The sequence below is a fragment of the Taurulus bubalis genome (assembly GCF_910589615.1).
Source record: "Taurulus bubalis genome assembly, chromosome: 3".
Classification (NCBI taxonomy): domain Eukaryota; kingdom Metazoa; phylum Chordata; class Actinopteri; order Perciformes; family Cottidae; genus Taurulus; species Taurulus bubalis.
This window is the reverse complement of record NC_136591.1, coordinates 4,223,521-4,243,201: the sequence shown is the minus strand read 5'-3', so window position 1 is coordinate 4,243,201 and position 19,681 is coordinate 4,223,521. Positions and strand designations below refer to the sequence as shown.

Genomic DNA, 19,681 nt, shown 5'->3' with positions numbered 1-19,681 from the left:
ACTACTACTACACTACTACTACACTACTACTACTACTACTACTACTACACTACTACTACTACTGCAACTACTACTACTACTACTACACTACTACTACTACTACTACTACTACTACTGCTACTACTACTACTACTACTACTGCTACTACTACTACTACTACTACTACTACTACTACACTACTACTACTACTACACTACTACTACTACTACTACTACTACTACACTACTACTACTACTACTACTACTACACTACTACTACTACTGCTACTACTACTACTACTACTACTACTACTACACTACTACTACTACTACTACTACTACTACTACTACTACACTACTACTGCTACTACTACTACTACTACTACTACTACTACTACTACTACTACACTACTACTACTACACTACTACTACTACTACTACACTACTACTACACTACTACTACTACTACTACTACTACTACACTACTACTACTACTACTACACTACTACACTACTACTACTGCTACTACTACTACTACTACACTACTACACTACTACTACTGCTACTACTACTACTACTACACTACTACTACTACTACTACTACTACTACTACTACACTACTACTACTACTGCTACTACTACTACTACTACTACTACTACTGCTACTGCTACTACTACTACTACTACTACTACTGCTACTACTACTACTACTACTACTACTACTACTACTACTGCTACTACTGCTGTTGCTACTGCAATTACTTCTACTACTACTATTACTATTACTACTACTACTGCTACTGCTGCTACTGCAATTACTTCTACTACTACTTCTACTACTGCTACTACTACTACTACTACTACTACTACTACTACTACTACTACTGCACACTCCTCACTCTCACTGTGGTTTGTTTTGCCCCCTTCTCCTCCTCTTCCTCCTCTTCCTCCTCCTCCAGTCCATGTAAGGAGAGTATGCTCACTGTTACTATGGGAACAAGTAAACTGTGCACAGGGAAGAAGAAGAAGAAGAAGAAGAAGAAGAAGAAGAAGAAGAAGAAGAAGAAGAAGAAGAAGAAGAAGAAGAAGAAGAAGAAGAAGAAGAGTTGGGTGTACGGACACAAAGGCCATCAGGAGTTTGCACTTAGCGAGAGTGTAGGGTTGAATTCCTCCTGTCGGCAGAGCAGAACTGGTGGTGAGTAAACTATTGGAGGAGTGTGTTGCAGTTTAACTCTTAAACACTGCAGAGATTAAGTGTGCGTCAGCTGGTTTTGTGGTTTCACAAGATACAGAATTAGAGATTATGTGTTTATTCGGTAACAGTGGAGAGCAACTTTACAGCATGAATAAGACCAAGATACACAGGTTGCATTATTTATTAGACATGATCTATTTTAAAAGGACTGTTCACCCCAAAATCAAAAATCCACATTTCTCCTCTTTCTTGTAGGGCTATTTATTAATCTAAACCATTGGTTCTCAAACTTTTTCTGGCATGGAGCATGAACATTTTTTTGCCTCCAAAGTACAATCACTTTGTTAGAACAATGCAAATAAAAGTTAGATCTGTGCAAAACATTACCAATATTTGGCAAAAAAATTGCCTATTGTGGCTGCAAATCACTTGTTTTTGCACTAAATATAAGATCATAACAATAATGTTCAACGTGTTTCAAACAAAACAAAATGCTGGAAGATATGTGTGAGGATGCAGAGAATAATTTCCCCACTCTGGGATTAGTAAAGGATTATAAACAAATATTATTAAAAATACATTAAAAAAAAGAAAACAAATCTCCCCCCACCTGTAATACCTCCGCGACCCTCTAGTGGGTCGCGCCCCACAGTTTGAGAGCCACTGATCTAAACAGTGTTGGTGTGAGGGGCCTAGTGTTGGAGGCGTCTGCCATCTCTACTTTATAATGGGACTGTTGCAGAAAGCGGCAAAAACTACAATTAAAAAAAGAAAATGCATTTGAAAAACGACAAAGAATATTTACAGAAATCATGACCTGGAAAATATGTCTTTTTGATTTAGGGTGAACTGTCCCTTTAAGTGAGATAAAAGCTAGTATGTTGGTGAACGTAATATTCTTAGAAAGAGGCAAAACATGAGCCTCAAAAATACTGCGGTAGAAAACCTGTGATTACAGTTTACAGGGCCTTCAACCAGCCGACTCAGAGATGCCACTAGGGGGCAGCGTGCCAGCGAGGTCCTGCAGCAAGATGAAGACCACCCTGAGCACCTGGACCCCTCTGAACCACCCTCCGTCCAACAGCCAGGTCGGGACCCCTGAACCAGGGCCTTCACACACACACACACACACACACACACACACACACACACACACACACACACACACACACACACACACACACACACACACACACACACACACACACACACACACAAGAGTCATCATCAGAGTCATAGAATACAGTTTTCATCTCAAGAATAGTGGAGGAAATAAGTACTCTGATAAGTATAAATACTCCATTAGAGTAAAATTCCTGCAATGAAAATGTTACTGAAGTAAAAGTACAGAAGCAACTCTACTTAAAAAAGTAAAAGTACTCAATGTGAAAGACATATTATTATGACATTATTAATAATTGTGCATTAATGTGTAAAGCAGCATTTTAATGTCCCGGCTTTTCAAAGTAGAGATAGTTTGGACTAATTTTAAAATCAGGTAGAGAACTCTGAGGGGTCAGAAGGTCATTAATGGGGTCGGTAAGAAGAAAACACACTTTCTTAACTCAATTCTGTCTACATTCTTTTCTTTTTTTGGTGACATATTAGATAATCTTAACCCCACAAGGTCGCCTACTGCGTTACATTTCAGCACCGGTATTCGTACTACAAATATGTGCCTTCGTCATCTTGGTTTATCCTCCTTCGTATCTCATCACTGCTGACAGATCCCTCACCTTCTTCCCTTTCTTCTCCTCTCAGGTGTTTGAAGAGAGGAGAAGCCTTCTGGCAAAGTGGGTGAGTTAAAGGGACAGTTCACCTCCAAAATCCAGAGCACATATTTGACCTCCTCATTGTGGTGTAGTTGTATCTATCGATCCAGACAGAGGTGGTGTGAGTTGCCGAAAGAAAATAGTTCCTCCGTCAGAATCAGAAACCGTTTATTTACCGTTGATGAATACATTTAAGAGGACAGGTATATATTTATATTTTGGGGTGAATTGCCTCTTTAAAATGCTGCTGATGCTGAACAGAGACACACATCTCTCAGTGTGAGTGTGAGTCCGCCGCCTGGACCTCGTTCACGTCTCTGTCAGTTCCACAGGTGGTCCGGCGGCCAGAGGGAGGCGGTGCTGCAGGACTTGGTGCTGAGCTGTTCGGTGCAGCAGCTGAGCTTCCTGAGCCTCAGCGTGGGCAGACGGCTCCCCCTGCAGGCCGCAGACCTCTGCTGCACGCTGCCCAGAGCCCTCTGCCTCTACGTCTTCTCTTTCCTGGACCCACGCAGCCTCTGTCGATGTGCCCGGGTACACAGACCATCATATATATACATATACATATATGTATACATATATAGTGTGAAATAATGTGTTATATTCATGTGTTCATGACGTTCATTTTTTGCTGAGTTTGAAATAATTAATATGCTTTTAAAAGAAAGACGCTCAAAATATAAGCATATACTTATATACAGGCATCTATATAAATGTTTATTCTTTTAATCAAACTATTGTCTCATTCATTTGTGTCATTTAAGGTTTACTGTATGCTTTGTATTCTCATTGTTAGTTTAAATACTACATTTACTCACTTTTTACTGTTTACACCCAGATTTCACTAAATGTTTGGTCATGGACATTTGGTTTAAAGTCATGGAAAGTCATGGAAATTTGGTTGAAAGTCATGCAAATCCATTGGTCAAAAGGTGCATGAACCCTGTATAAATATATACATATGTGTGTGGAGAGGTGTCAGCACTTCCTGGCAGTTGTTTTTTCTTCTTCTTCTGCAGGTGAGCTGGCACTGGAGGAGCATCGTGGAGCTGGACCAGCTGTGGATGCCCAGGTGTGTGAGGCTGGGCTTCTGCCCCGGCCCTCTGGAGCAGGGCTTCTGGAAGAGACACTACATCCACACTGTGCAGGAGCTGCAGGTTCGGGAGATCACTCATGTCCACCAGCTGCAGGCCGCCTCAGCCCTGCAGCTGTGTGTGGGTCCGTCAGGAGAGGAGCCTCCAGCGTCCACCTCCAGGACCGGGTTAAGAACAGAGAAGCTGCCGTGGAGAGACTCTGACAGGCGTCCCAAAGACACGCGGCGCTTCAACTACCTGGACAACCCGGCTCTCAAAGCGTGAGGCTTTAACAACATGTTACGCAACGACAAACTCAACCAAATGCAGAACTTCAAGATTACTATTAAGTAGATTTCTTATTATCTAAGACTCACATATTGAGCTGTGCATCTGGACATTGCAAAAAATATGCAACTATTAGACTTGTTCTATCCCTGCAGCACTCAGACAGACTGAGAGGTAAAGGGGCAAATAACTATTAGAATAAAATAATGAAATGAGAGACGAGAAATAGAAAAAACTGTACATCATATATACATTAAATCAGTGGTTCTCAAATGGGGCTATGTGAAGGCACTGCAGGGGTACGTGGGATTTAGCAATATATATATAAAAAAATAGCACCCATTAAAAAATCCTTTAAAAATAGTTAATTTCATACATATTCAATCAAATGTAAGTCTAAATTCATGAAGATAATTGTATATATTCTATATTAAATCAGACACTGTGTTATTATATAATTTTTTCAACCAAAGATTATTTTGCAATGGTTAGGGGGTACTTGGATGAAGATTTTTTTCAAAGGCGGTACATGAAAAAAAAAAGTTGCGAACCCCCCAAAAAAGCATTAAAAGAAATTTTTAAAAGCATTAAATCATCCTATAGACTTCATAAGTGAATTGTGCAAATATTGTACCAAAGAGGTCCAGCAGCAACTCTGTTTGAGGCCATAATGCGTCTTTATATAAATATGTATATATATATATATATATATATATATATATATTAGGTATAGGTATGTACAGGTATAAATCCTCCAGGTCCATAACCCTGTGTCCCTGCAGGGCGGGGACCAGCGGGGCCACATGGAGGCCGGGCGCCGGCAGCCAGAGGAACGCGGCGCACGACAAGCAACACAAAGCCAAAGCGCTGGTAGACCATCCATCACCACCACCACCATGAGCCCACTGAGACTGGGACCCGCTGTCTGACTCAAAGGGGAGGAGGAGGGGGTAAACGTTGGGGGACTCTCTGGGGACGCTGCAGCCAGCAGGCACCATGCATTATGGAGCAGCGTTTACACACAGAGCATGTTAATGATGATGCACACAGAGGGAGAGCAAGCGACATTATGCTGATGATGGGGTTTGAGGGTGAGATAGAGGACACGAGGCAATTCATATTCACACTTTGGGGAAATCATCATACATCATTTTTGTGTCTGAATACAGCAACTAATGTGAAATATAACGCAATACTTCTGGAATCACGTGGAATTGTGGTTATTAACCCTAACTAATGTTAAAAATAGTCACACTATCACTAACGTCAGGTATATTTCACCCGATATAAAATATACTTCTCATCAAAATATATTAAAATACAAGGCAAATTTAAGTACTCTTCTTTTATTTTACTCTATAGAACTTCTCATCGAACCAAAAACAGGTATCATGGAGGAACTCTAAAAAAGGCTCAAAATCGGGGGGGAAATTAGGACATGATTAAAAATATAAATAATGGAGCAATGAACTTGTTCTTTGGTCAGGTCGTTCTTGGGACATGTAAGTCTTGTCCTGTGAAGGAAAAGTCTTTTTCAAATGTTTTCACCCTCTTTTACTAACGTCAGGTGAAAATCACCAGAACACATGCCTGTTGAAAAAAACAGGGATCGGAGCAGAGAGACACGCCTGCCTTCAATAAGACACACCCACCTTCAATAAGACACACCTATCTTCAATAAGACACACCCACCTTCAATAAGACACTCCTATCTTCAATAAGACACGCCTACCTTTAATAAGACATGCCTATCTTCAATAAGACACACCCATCTTCAATAAGACACGCCTATCTTCAATAAGACACGCCTACCTTTAATAAGACACACCTATATTAAATAAGACACGCCCATCTTCAATAAGACACGCCCATATTAAATAAGACACACCCACCTTCAATAAGACACGCCCACCTTCAATAAGACACACCCACCTTCAATAAGACACGCCTATCTTCAATAAGATACGCCTATCTTCAATAAGACACGCCCACAATCGCTCTAGGGTTAAAGTAACTCGTCATCTGATTACTTTTGTCTCTCGCCTCCTTCAGATGTTCCTCAGCACCAACTGCAGACCCCAACACCGTCCTCCTCCTCCTTCTCTTCCTCCCCCTCCTCCTCTTCCTCCCCCTCCTCCTCCTCCTCCTCCACCACTTTGGGCCTCTTGCGGGCACGGCCCCGCCGTCACCAAGGAGACCGCCCAGGCCCTGCTGCGCCTGACCCGGTGGAACGCCGGGGTCCGTCCGGCGCCGGTGAGGCCGGCGGCGCCCCGGCTGAGCGTGGAGGCGCTCAGGGCGTCCCGGCGCTCCCAGCGGAGCGCTCCTCCCAGTAAGCATTCCCAGCTCCTCCACTTCCTCTGGGCTGAGCGTGATGAAACCAACAGCAAGACGCGCAGCAAGAGCAATTATGGCTCAATAATTTATCATGAAACATGTAACCGGGTCACAAACTGCACTTCATGACCCGGTTACATGTTTCATGCTAAATTATTGATTTCGAGTATTTTTATTTATTTTGTTTAAGAAGTTTTAAGATCTGTTTTTAGATTTTCTTTTACGTAGAAGGTACACATCATGACAATTAAAATCAGACAACATAAAGTCTAAAATGCGTCAACAAAGAGGAACAGACATGTACCGAATTCAGTTATATCAGTTATATCTCACAGTGAAGAGTTCAGAGGTCTCACACTGGTAGTAATACTAGTAATACTAGTACTGGTACTCATTTTATTTTAAGTTTTTACAAGTTACACATTACTAGACAACAAAAAATAAGCAAAATAAATACATACAACAGCATAACAACCAACTATACGAACAATCAGACAAGGACAGAAAAACACGGACAGAAATGGAACATAAATCATCATCCTTCATATTGAACCAACTATAACAATTGTATTTATCTCAGGTGAACGTTTCTCTCCATCACTCACAGGTAAACCACTGTTTGGGGTCCAGTCCTGGACACACACACACACCAGCAGGACCTAAGAACCACAGCTCTACAGTCAGGAGGTGTAGTTTGAGATACATATACATATTTTATATATATATATATACTGATGTGCATGTTATTAAGTAAGCGCGGCGCAGGATGGAGACGAGGTCGGAGGTGAACATTATGAAGACGCTGCTGCAGACCAGACGCCTGATTCTTTACACGAGGAACTAGAAAGAAGGAAATCATGTTGAAGAAATGTTTTTGTTCAGGAGACTTTAACATGAGCTGTAAATATAGTTAGTTGTAATATAGAACGGCATCTTGTAGAACGTGAGAACAGTTTTGCTCAATGAGGAGGTCTCACATTCATACATACAGTATAAAGGCCTTCATACAGCGAGGAAATGATAAACAATATTTCACATCAAAACTAGGCATCCGGCCAGTTTGCCAGATCCTAGATCCAGGTGTGTGCTGAGTGAACTAGTTTTACTCTGGTAAACATTTACAGGCTTTTATTGTGAAAGGTAAGAACAGGAGTGGATCTGCCTCTGTAAAGGTTGAAAGGAGGAATAAAGTTAGTTGAACATTATAGTTTTGAACACGTCCGTCTCACACAACGTGATCGGTTGGTTTCTTTATTCGTGATGTGAACGCTTATAAAATTGACTTGTGAGGGTTTGTCATTTTTTATCATTTTAATCCATTTCTTTATAATAAATAATTTGGAGGTTTCTTTGTTTTTGTTAGTTGTTTTATTACTTTAACCTTTTTTTTACCCCCAGCCTCATTTTCAGGCAAAAAAAAAAAAAAGGTTTTAAAAACGGCACCTTAATTATCTCCGCAACCACATGGTTGTTTAACTTCATTTAAATTGCTACAATACTGCAACCCTTGTGAGAAGAGACTTATGGTTAAAAAAAAGAAAGAAAAGGTAACCCTTAAGTTTAATTAATTACGTAAACGCCATAACTTGCCGCGGCGATCGTAGCGTTTCACTAAAACGTTAATAATTTTATTGTGATTTTTGTTGCACATTCCGATTCTTTAGGTCATAATCTTTCCACAAAGGTGTGTTATTAGTGTGTGGGCTGTTGTTAAGGCCTTGAACCACACCGTTTGAAAAACTCTGTGACCGCTCGAGGAGGCATTTTTGGGGAATCTTCCTCATATCATGCTGGATGTTCATAGTTATGATAAAAATATGGTATAAAAGTTTTTTTTTTTAAATAAACATTTTCTTCGCAGTATTAGAACTCATTTGGGGTTCACGCGACTACTTGAACACGGGGAACAAGAGGTGCAGAAGGCTTTTATCCCCCAGTACAGTTTCCTGATTATACTTGCATACTTTCACTCAAAGTACTCCTACTTGTAGTGAAGTACTTTTACTTCAGTGAATACTTCCTCCACCACATGCTGCAAAGAAGAAAACCAAAGGAAACGTATTCCGTATAAGAAATGTACCACCTTTATTATCCACACATCCCAATCACAACGCAAAGCCAAAGCACTTTTTTTGTTATCAACACGGAGTCTCGACTCCATACAGTTTCAGTATTCATGGCTTTCAACACACAGTAGCAACAGCCGGAGAGGAGAGACGGTCGTGCACTTCAGTCATGAGGAAACATCAGTATCATACGTACATCACACACACACACACACACACACACACACACACACTCACACACTCATACGTATATATATATTACTAAACACAGGACCAAACAAGCGCCAACTGAACGGTAGATTCATGTCAACATCGTGTTGTAACTGAACGTGTGAAGCAGAGACCACACGGCTTACGGATCAAATCTAAGCAATTGTGTCGTGGATGAAAAATTTAAAAAAAGCACCATCTGTACAGGTTTATCCTGATACTGGTCGGCTTGTGCAACTGTTTAAGGCCAAGAGCACAGGGCTGTTGATGGTTTGGTGAAGTCGTATTCATTCATCATCAAACTGAAAGCCGCTCGGTTTACTCTCTGGAAGATTCGCGTCATTTTTTAACCCAAAATTAAATGCGCCTTCACGACCGATTTATTCGCCGCATCCCTTTAAAAAACAGATTACAGTCTTAAATGAACCACTGCGGTCACGGGGGGTGATTGTCCTGGAAGTCACTAATGAAGCAATCAGATTATTTCAAACCGAAATATGGTTTTAAACTTCTTTTCTTTTTGTTAAGAGGAGACGAGGTGATTGAGAGGGATTAAAAGAATCGTTCACCTCGTCTCCTCTTAACAAAAAGAGCCGGGGTTAAACAGAGAGGAAGGAAAGAGATCTTAAAAAAATAGAAGAAGTTTAAAAAACTGGTTCACTTAAGAAGAACATATCATTTATTCATGTTTTTTTTTTTTTTTTAGGCCTTTCTTTGAGAGAAATGCCTTTTCTGTTTCATACAAAAGTCAGTTAAAAGAGCCGTGGCCACATACAGGAGCGGTTAAATAAAACATCCGGTGGGCAGTTTGATTTCCTCGTTCATCATCATCATAGCCTGGAAGTTAAAGCCTTGACATAACTGGATCTTACTGGATGTGCAAAGTCACTTTTTTTATGTTCACAGTGGATTTATTTCAACAGTTGCACGAGATTGGAGTGTGAAAAAAAAAAGAACAAAAGAAACATGACAGCTGGCTATAAAAACAGAAAAAACAGCCAAACGCTTCGAGCGACACGCACATGAAACCAAACCGATTCTTTATCTGCAGCACAGTCGTCAGACCGGTTTTCATATTCAGTCTCATCCTTTGAAGACGGAGACGGAAACAACTTCATTGTTTTAACACGCGTGGACACAGAATGTGTCGTTGTGATGTGAACCGGTCACAATTTCAAATGTTCACTCACTATATATATATATATATATATATATATATATATATATATATATATATATATATATGTATGTAAGTAATGTAATGTAATGTACGTAAGGCTGACAGGTGTCCGTCATTTGTGCTTTTTGACACTCGGAGGCAATTCATGTGATGATGTCATCCTGTTTGTTTTTTTGCAAAGTAGAAGGTATATGTTCTGCAGCTTTCGATAGCTTGGAGGGAACGACTATGCAAATACACACGAGTATTAACATTGAGTCTTTTTAAATAATGTAAACATATACATCTTCTTGGAGGTCAGAGCATTGATCCTCTTCATATCGGCTTATATATATATATATATATATATATATATATATATATATATATATATATATATATATATATATATATATATATATATATAAAAAGAACGAGCGGGACTACTGGAGCATCGACCGGATGTTCTTCGGAGTGGATTCGTCGTTCAGGTGTTTGGTGGTGAATCTGAGGAGAGACAACAAGATGTTAGTGGGAGCTCCTCTTGCCGACAATAAAACCTAGATTTATACCACGTCTTGTGTAAAAACATGGTATAAATGCTAAAAATAACATGGCATAAATAACCAAAAAACATGGTAGAAATGCCCCAAAAAAGGTATAAATCACAAAAAACATGGTAGAAATCCAATGAAAAACATGGTAAAATGCCAAAAAAACATGGTAGAAATCCAATGAAAAACATGCTAAAATGCCAAAAAAACATGGTAGAAATCCAATGAAAAACATGGTATAAATGCCAAAATAACACATGATAGAAATCCCCCCAAAACATGGTATAAATCACCAAAAAACCATGGTATAAATGCCCCAAAAAAGGTATAAATCACAAAAAAGATGGTATAAATCCAATGTAAAACATGGTATAAATCCCCCCAAAAAAACATGGTATAAATCCCCCCCAAAAAACATGGTATAAATGCCAAAAGAACATGGTAAAAGTAGCTTGGTCCTTCTTGTCCGTTTATAAAACCAGTGCATCCACATAGACCATTATAATACGGGTAGATCAAATCAAGCATTCTGATTGGTTGAGTGAGTCACGGGGTGTACTTTATTCAGCCATAAAGTACTGTACGGAATGAAAAGGGTTTGACCACAAAATCGTGATAATTTCCGGTGAGAGATAATTACGTCGGTAATTTCCCGACGCGAGGCAAGTTCTCTAAACATTGTGCAGGAGAAAAATGACGGAGAAAAGACGGACGGAAGCAGCGAGAGCATATGGGACTATTTTCTCTGTCGCTGAAATGCGATACACAACGTTTGGTGGCTACAACTATTTTGTGCTGAAAGGGAGCTTACTATTACTATTTATAAAGTCGCAGGTACCCGTATTATAAAAGCAATAAGGTACTCGAGGCAGTACTGTGTCTACAATAATGTACAGTTCAAGGGTTTGCCTAACAACACCCTTGAACAGTACATTATTGACGATACAGTACTGCCTCTCGTACCTTATTGCTAAAGTAAAACTCTTGACTTTACCAAAACACCAGGAGAGGTAACGGTTAAGGGAACGAGGTTTCTGTTGTTATATTGAAGCCGACTTCAGCAACAACTTTGTGAGAGAAATGCTGAGTTGCTGAGAAATTAAACAAAGGATGTGTGTTTGCTCTGGATGATCTTAGAAGAAAACAAAGAGGCTGAAAAATGAACTGAACAAAGTGGAATACATTAGGAAACTAATGTAAACAAAACCTTCTGGGCAGAATGCAACAATGTGTCTGATGTGTAATAAGTGAGAGGGTGAACAGGAACCTACTTGAGTGCGTTCAGGAGGCCTTCTATGTGTTCTGATGTGTAATAAGTGAGAGGGTGAACAGGAACCTACTTGAGTGCGTTCAGGAGGCCTTCTACGTGTTCTGATGTGTAATAAGTGAGAGGGTGAACAGGAACCTACTTGAGTGCGTTCAGGAGGCCTTCTACGTTTTCTGCTGGCTGGTCCTTCAGGACTTTTATGCAGCCTTTCATCTGAGGAGAAGAACAGCTGCATCACACACACCGCCTTCACAGTCCTGTACAGTGTGTGCAAGTGAGAGTGTATGTGTGTGTGAGAGAGAGAGTGAGAGTGTGTGAGAAAGTGTGTGTGTGTATGTATGTGCGCATGTGTGCGTGTGTGTGAGAGTGAGTGAGTGAGTGAGTGAGTGAATGTATGTATGCATGCATGCAAGCATGTATGTATGCGTGTGTATGTGCATATGTGTGTGCGTGTATGTATGTGTGCGTGTATGTATGTGTGTGTGTGCGTGTGTGTGTGTGCGTGCGCGTGCGTGTGTGTGTGTGTGTGTGCGTGCGCGTGTATGTGTGCGTGTGTGTGTGCGTCTCTCACGTCTATCTTGGAGGACTTGTTGAAGGCCCCGTTGGGGTGCACGTGGTCGTAGAGGATGATGACTCCCACCATCACCCTCATGCAGAACAACACTGTGTCCTCGCTGCTGAACCGACTAGTGTAATCCCTGAGGACACAGGAGAGAGGGAGGAGGAGGAGTGTACAGGGAAAGAGTTATACAATGACAACGACTTGAGTCTTTACCTAGCAACCAAATAATCAACACGGTTGGTGTGCGTTTGTGTAGAAGCGTCATGACTCACGGCGTCTCCAGCATGACTTTACAGACGCTGGCCATGGTGCTGAGACAGTCTGTTGTGTTCTCCAGTGGAAGAGTCTTGTTCTGCACAACAAACAACAAACAGGTTATTGATTATTCAATAAACTAAAAGAATCGTTTCAACACCACGATGTGGTTTCTGACTCAACATCCTCTTTCAGCCTCTCACCTCGGTCACAAAGTTTGTGGTTGCGTTGCTGAGTGTCTTCAGCATGGGCGTGGCCTCTGCGTAGAACAGAGACATCCTGTTGGCCATCTCGTTGTTGACTTCACTCTCAATGTCCAGCTGTGGGTAAACAAACAAACAAACAAGCAAACAGTTTTTAACATTATCCAATGCACGAGCAACTATATAGTTATAACTTTTTCCCTATGGACTAAAGTCTGTTAGTCCCTGTGGACTAAAGTCTGGTGGTCCCTGTGGACTAAAGTCTGGTGGTCCCTGTGGACTAAAGTCTGGTAGTCCCTGTGGACAAAAGTCTGGCAGTCCTTGTGGACTAAAGTCTGGTGGTCCCTGTGGACTAAAGTCTGGTGGTCCTTGTGGACTAAAGTCTGGTGGTCCTTGTGGACTAAAGTCTGGCAGTCCTTGTGGACTACAGTGGTAGTCCCTGTGGACTAAAGTCTGGTGGTCCCTGTGGACTAAAGTCTGGTGGTCCCTGTGGACTAAAGTCTGGCAGTCCTTGTGGACTAAAGTCTGGTGGTCCCTGTGGACAAAAGTCTGGCAGTCCTTGTGGACTAAAGTCTGTTAGTCCCTGTGGACTAAAGTCTGGTGGTCCCTGTGGACAAAAGTCTGGCAGTCCTTGTGGACTAAAGTCTGGTGGTCCCTGTGGACTAAAGTCTGGTAGTCCCTGTGGACAAAAGTCTGGCAGTCCTTGTGGACTAAAGTCTGGTGGTCCCTGTGGACTAAAGTCTGGTGGTCCTTGTGGACTAAAGTCTGGTGGTCCTTGTGGACTAAAGTCTGGCAGTCCTTGTGGACTACAGTGGTAGTCCCTGTGGACTAAAGTCTGGTGGTCCTTGTGGACTACAGTGGTAGTCCCTGTGGACTAAAGTCTGGTGGTCCCTGTGGACTAAAGTCTGGTGGTCCCTGTGGACTAAAGTCTGGTAGTCCCTGTGGACTAAAGTCTGGTGGTCCTTGTGGACTAAAGTCTGGTGGTCCCTGTGGACTAAAGTCTGGTAGTCCCTGTGGACTAAAGTCTGGTGGTCCCTGTGGACTAAAGTCTGGTAGTCCCTGTGGACTAAAGTCTGGTAGTCCCTGTGGACTAAAGTCTGGTGGTCCTTGTGGACTAAAGTCTGGTGGTCCTTGTGGACTAAAGTCTGGTGGTCCTTGTGGACTAAAGTCTGGTAGTCCTTGTGGACTAAAGTCTGGTGGTCCCTGTGGACTAAAGTCTGGTGGTCCCTGTGGACTAAAGTCTGGTAGTCCCTGTGGACAAAAGTCTGGCAGTCCTTGTGGACTAAAGTCTGGTGGTCCCTGTGGACTAAAGTCTGGTGGTCCTTGTGGACTAAAGTCTGGTGGTCCTTGTGGACTAAAGTCTGGCAGTCCTTGTGGACTACAGTGGTAGTCCCTGTGGACTAAAGTCTGGTGGTCCTTGTGGACTACAGTGGTAGTCCCTGTGGACTAAAGTCTGGTGGTCCCTGTGGACTAAAGTCTGGTGGTCCCTGTGGACTAAAGTCTGGTAGTCCCTGTGGACTAAAGTCTGGTGGTCCCTGTGGACTAAAGTCTGGTAGTCCCTGTGGACTAAAGTCTGGTGGTCCCTGTGGACTAAAGTCTGGTGGTCCCTGTGGACTAAAGTCTGGTAGTCCCTGTGGACTAAAGTCTGGTAGTCCCTGTGGACTAAAGTCTGGTGGTCCTTGTGGACTAAAGTCTGGTGGTCCTTGTGGACTAAAGTCTGGTGGTCCTTGTGGACTACAGTGGTAGTCACTGTGGACTAAAGTGGTAGAACCAGTTTAACTTTAATAAAGAAACATCACAGACCACAGTAAGAATATGTGGATTTGTTGCTCATAAAACAACGTGGTTAACTCACATTCATGTTGTTTATCCGGTTTCGACTGATGGTTCTTCTGTAGTAGCTGAAGTCATTCTGGATGGCAGGAATCCTCATCTGAGGAGAACCAGAAAACAGTCAACGCTTGGACGAGAAAACACCGACCTTCACGAGCATTGACCTTCACGAGCACCGAGTGAATGAGTGAATGAACCAAAAGGAGACTCGGACCTTGAGCTCGTCGAAGCGCAGCGTGAAGTGGAGGATCTCAGCAAACTGTTTGGCCAGAGCCTGTTCCCTCTCCAGGTGCTGCGTAGGCGTGAAGGGCGGACAGGTGAGGCAGTCCAGCAAACTCTGCAGAGCCTCCTCTACACACACACACACACGAACACGAACGACATGAACACATGAATATAACACATTTACATGACTTTTACTAAACTTTTGGGATTTTTTTCTTTTCAAGGACGTTTCCTGGAAATAACCATTTTAAAATGCCATGACTTCTCCAGGTTTTCCATGACCGTAAGAACCCTGATTATTTGTATTATATTGTGACCTGAGCTTTCCGTTCACAGCCATGATATCACTTGATTTAAATATAATCTACAGGTGGAATTGGGCAAATTGACAGTTTTGTTTCTCAGAAACAAACGTTACCTAGTCTGAGAGAGAAACTGTAGAACTTCTTGAGCTTGATGACCAGCGGGCAGACGGAGTTCCAGGCTCGCTCCTGCAGCATGAAGTCGTTGGGGTTTTGAATCGCCTGGAAACCAAAAAGAAAAGAAATCAATGAACGCCTTGCGGTCGCTTCCCTCTGCCAACGAGTCATGCTGCAGTGTGTTTGTCTGTCTGTCTGTCTGTGTGTGTGTGTGTGTGTGACTGTCTGTGTGTGTGACTGTGTCTCTGTGTGTGCGTGTGTATGTGTGTGTGTTTGTGTATGTATGTGTATGTATGTCTGTGGCCCTGTGTGTGTGTGTGTATGTCTGTGGCCCTGTGTGTGCGTGTGTGTCTCTGTGTGTTTGTGTGTGTATGTCTGTGGCCCTGTGTGTGTGTGTGTGTGTGTGTGTGTGTGTGTGTGTGTGTGTCTCACATCTCTGATCTCCTGGCCGGCTCCTTTATACGACTGCAGGCCACACAAGATGTTCTCTGAGTCCTGCAGGACGGAGTTCACCTGGTTCCACACCTCCCGCTCTCCTTCTGTCGGCTGTGCATCTGACACACACACAAAGACGCAAACGTGTGTGTATACATATTTATACGCACAAACAAACACACACACACACACACACACACACACACACATACAAAAACAGATGCATACATACAACAGTTCTACTGTAGCAGTCAACGTGAATAAACTGATCGTTCTTGCCTTTTCACATCAAGTAAACCTTTGACTTTTAATTAGAATTTTAAATGAATCTTTAATTTTGAGGTTGAAATTGACCACGGTAGCTTTATTTGAAAAGGCTTTGATCCAATGAGTACAGACGTGTACTTTTAAACACTGAGAGTCGACTGCATGAGAAGACTGGAGTAGAAAACCTACGCTCAAAGAAGTCATGTTTCTCTCTGAACACAAACTATAAATCAATAAACAGAAATCTTTACGTTCCTCAGGATCAGCAGCAGAAACCTCCTGATTAGTAAAGTAGCCAATTTAATATTTACTGCAGTGATGGATGTTCCTCATCTTTTACATATTGAACTTTTTGAAAATGTTATCTCAGTCTCTCTCTCATTTTGATGAAAGTAGTGACAAACAACGATTCTACTAAAAAAACGATTGGTTTTAGACATTTATTTACATTTATCTACCATTGTATTCAAACATTCCACTGCTTTTGTGAACCTAAAACCAATTTCCAACAGCAAAACAGTTCTACCACATGAGTAAAGTTATGTTTACACAAGAGATATGGAAAATTTTCAAAAATCGAGCTTAAATTTTTCAGCTTTAGGGCCATATTATAACTTTACACTTGTGCCGTAGGACGATGGTGCCTCATTATATAGAGAGCTGAGATTGTTCTGCAATTTTTTAGGTATCTCATATGCAAGTGCCTTAAATAAGAGAGTTTAGGAAATTATGTAAAATCGAAAAATAACCTCAGACCCCAGAGGCTTAATGGAGACAAAACACAGCATCATGACCTGGTGCTGACGTGGAAGTGATTACAAGAGGCCACATGAAGGTGTCCTACTATCAGTGCACATGTAGATGGGTTAGTGAAAGCAGACGACGAAGGTCAAGGGTCAGCTCCATTCTTCTTCAACGTGCATGCTGGGATTAATCACGACTTACAATGCATGCAAAGAGGTCGACGGGTCAACCGCTGAATGGGCTGACCCCTGACCCGTCAGAGCGGCTACAGACAGGCGAAGGAAAAGCAGGACAGGTGGAAGCTGTGCTCACTTTCAAAGTCAAGGAAAAAGTTTGGCCCCTGCTCGAGCTCTGTGCAAGTGAGCACTTTTAACAGATTCCCCATTTGGCTTCTGTAAGAGAGGGAAACAAGACAAAGAGAGAGAGGAAGAGAAAGGAAAGTACGCAGGGTGTTAAAAAGTCATCAATAAGTTATTTGGACAAAGACGGCAGATCAACGCTGAGAGCGGGAGGTCGTGACCGAGTGAGAGGAGGAGGAGGAGGAAGAGCAGAGGCTCGAGACCTGCAGACAGAAAGGAACACACATCTCTCTCTCCATCCATCCATCGCTTTCTCCCTTTGTTCCACTGCTCGGCCAGACTTACTTTCAAAGTCCAGGAAAAAGTGTGGATAGTTCTCTATATCCCTTGTTAGGACTTTTAGCAGGTTACCCATTCCAGCAAACCTGATGGTAAAATACAGCAGTGAAAAACAAGACAGGGGAAAACGTCACATCACATGTGTAGTCAGGTGTGTGTTTCATGTAGCATTCATCCGTGTGTGACTCACACCCAACACTTTCTATTCCGCTGATCTGGTCATTTGTTAAATAGGTTTCTGAGCGCAGACGTTTGTCGAAAAGCAAAACACAAGAAGAAGCATTCAGCCGTCTCTAAACTCTTCTCTAGCATAAGAAGCTTTTTACGCCATCGGTTAACCTGAATCACCGGAAGGACTGTTTATCATTTCAGCCACAAAGCTGCTTTACATAGCTGTCAATGACAACCTGCAGTTTGTGTTGCGTTTTAGATGCAAATGTCTGCTCGTATGTTGAGAAATATTTCATGAAAAGTGTTCAATCGTGACCCTTGTGTGTTTGAAAACAGGATCAGGTTAGGAGTCCCCTATACTTTGCATAAAAGGTCTAGTAACATTTCCTCAGATGCAAGTCAAAGTAGTGCTGAAAGTAGGGCGTTTACAACAAAAAAAACCAAAATATTATTGTACTATCAATTAATCTCAATTAATGGACGACTTGTTTGGTCAATAAATGGGCAGAAAATATAGAAAATGTGCCATCAAAGTTCTCAGGGACCAAGTTGACGTCTTCTCTTCAAATATCTTGTTTTGTCCGTCAACATTTGTTCAGTTCACATCCCAGAAGATGGAAAGGTGACAAAGAAAAAGAAGGTTGTTGCTAATTGTTTGAGCGCTACAAGTCTCCAATCAATGACCTCATCTTTTAAACCAATGCCTTTTTCACAGAACCTAAACCAAAAAGGGGAAACCAGGTATTTCTGACTGAACTGTGTGGGTTTCTTGGCTGACAAAGCAAAAAGTCTGGATTCAGGCCTCTCCAAAGCGTGGCCCGACACATGGACGTGCTCCTAAATGGCAGCTACACGCTCCATAAAGGTTTTATTGGACGCAAAAGGCAGAAGGTAAGTAGACTCTTATGGGAAAGGGCTCCTCAGTCACAGAGGATATAATCACATGAGGGATGAAACATCCCAGCACACCAGAGGGGCGTATTGGGAATAGTATGCACCTTACTGGGCTGAAAAGATTCAACCAGATGCTGCTTTCATGCTGGGTGAAAAAAGCCTGCAGTTCTTTTTTCTCTTCTCCCGAAAATGAGAATTGTGTTTTTTCAAAACTAAAACTGTGCTATCTCCTCATCCACAGTTCCGATTTAATTCATTTAAATTGCTAAAGTACCGTAACCCTTGTGTGAAGAGACATGCTGTTTCACATTTAAACTAGATCGTTTTCTGACCAGTGTTTCCAAATTGCGAAGCGAGACCAGAAGGTTGAGGCTCCTGTTGTTTTGAGTCAGCACATGAAGTTACACATGCAGAGTCTGAAGAAGCTACTCGAGCAGAGTCGTGTCCTCTTCCTCACACAGAACCAACCTCTCTTGGACTTCACAAGTCGTGGTGTGAAGGGACAACAAAAGAGCCACTGTGCTGCGGCGTGCACATGATAATCACACTGCATTTTTTCCCCTCACAGCCTCCAGCGAGCCGTCGACTATTCCTAATCGTGGTATTCACGCCTCATCTTGCACTGCTATGCATATGCATGCATACGCGTCACAGCTCCTGGAGAAACGATTCCTCCTATAATGACTTCCATGCAGTCGTGGTTGAATCTGGGGTCGAAGCGCCAGGTTGCACCAGTAGGGGGCGGTGCTGGTTCACCTCACTGACGGGGATTAAAGTCGTGCTCAAGTGATATCATGTTGGTACATGTGTGGCAGCAGAACAACCCTGACCCGCGGCTACAACAACTTCCTCTGCAGAACTCTGGTTTTATCTTCCCTCAGGTAGCAGATAACCACCAGAACAGCCACTTCCATCAGGGGCAGCTATTAAAAGACCTCTACAGGGGGGTCCTGCAGACCATTTGACTATAAAGGCCCTAAAACCTAAATAACAATCCTTGTATTTCTATGTTTTTTCATTGGATTCATTATAGAAAGGGAGTCAGGGAGGAACACCATCATAGACAAGTTTTTAAGAGGAAATAAACTGTTAGACGTCACTTAACACCAGGGAACAAACGTATGACTCAAGTCACAGGAGTG

The 19,681-nt window shown here is 42.2% G+C and overlaps 2 protein-coding genes across 3 annotated transcripts; one reads left to right on the top strand and one right to left on the bottom strand.

The window, feature by feature from the left end:
- Positions 1-1,047: 1,047 nt before the first annotated feature.
- fbxo16 (F-box protein 16) lies at positions 1,048-6,766 on the top strand (the record flags this gene model as incomplete). Its single annotated transcript, XM_079215181.1, has 7 exons — positions 1,048-1,173; positions 2,132-2,261; positions 2,935-2,970; positions 3,270-3,476; positions 3,962-4,296; positions 5,086-5,173; positions 6,497-6,766. Exons 2-7 carry the CDS (start codon positions 2,163-2,165, stop codon positions 6,764-6,766), a joined length of 1,035 nt encoding a protein of 344 aa, XP_079071307.1. The 5' UTR covers positions 1,048-1,173; positions 2,132-2,162.
- Positions 6,767-10,509: 3,743 nt separating this feature from the next.
- On the bottom strand, positions 10,510-17,553 carry fam49a (family with sequence similarity 49 member A; the record flags this gene model as incomplete). Of its 2 annotated transcripts, none has more annotated exons than XM_079214892.1 (10): positions 10,510-10,579; positions 12,036-12,106; positions 12,465-12,591; positions 12,728-12,807; positions 12,914-13,030; positions 14,769-14,846; positions 14,961-15,097; positions 15,390-15,495; positions 15,823-15,944; positions 17,481-17,553. In XM_079214892.1, the coding sequence occupies 10 exons, from the start codon at positions 17,548-17,550 to the stop codon at positions 10,516-10,518; spliced, it is 972 nt and encodes a 323-aa protein (XP_079071018.1). In that variant the 3' UTR covers positions 10,510-10,515. The 2 variants fall into 2 exon arrangements, with proteins under 2 accessions (XP_079071018.1, XP_079071017.1); XM_079214891.1 differs by lacking the exon at positions 17,481-17,553 and adding an exon at positions 17,149-17,221.
- Between the last annotated feature and the right edge of the window lie 2,128 nt (positions 17,554-19,681).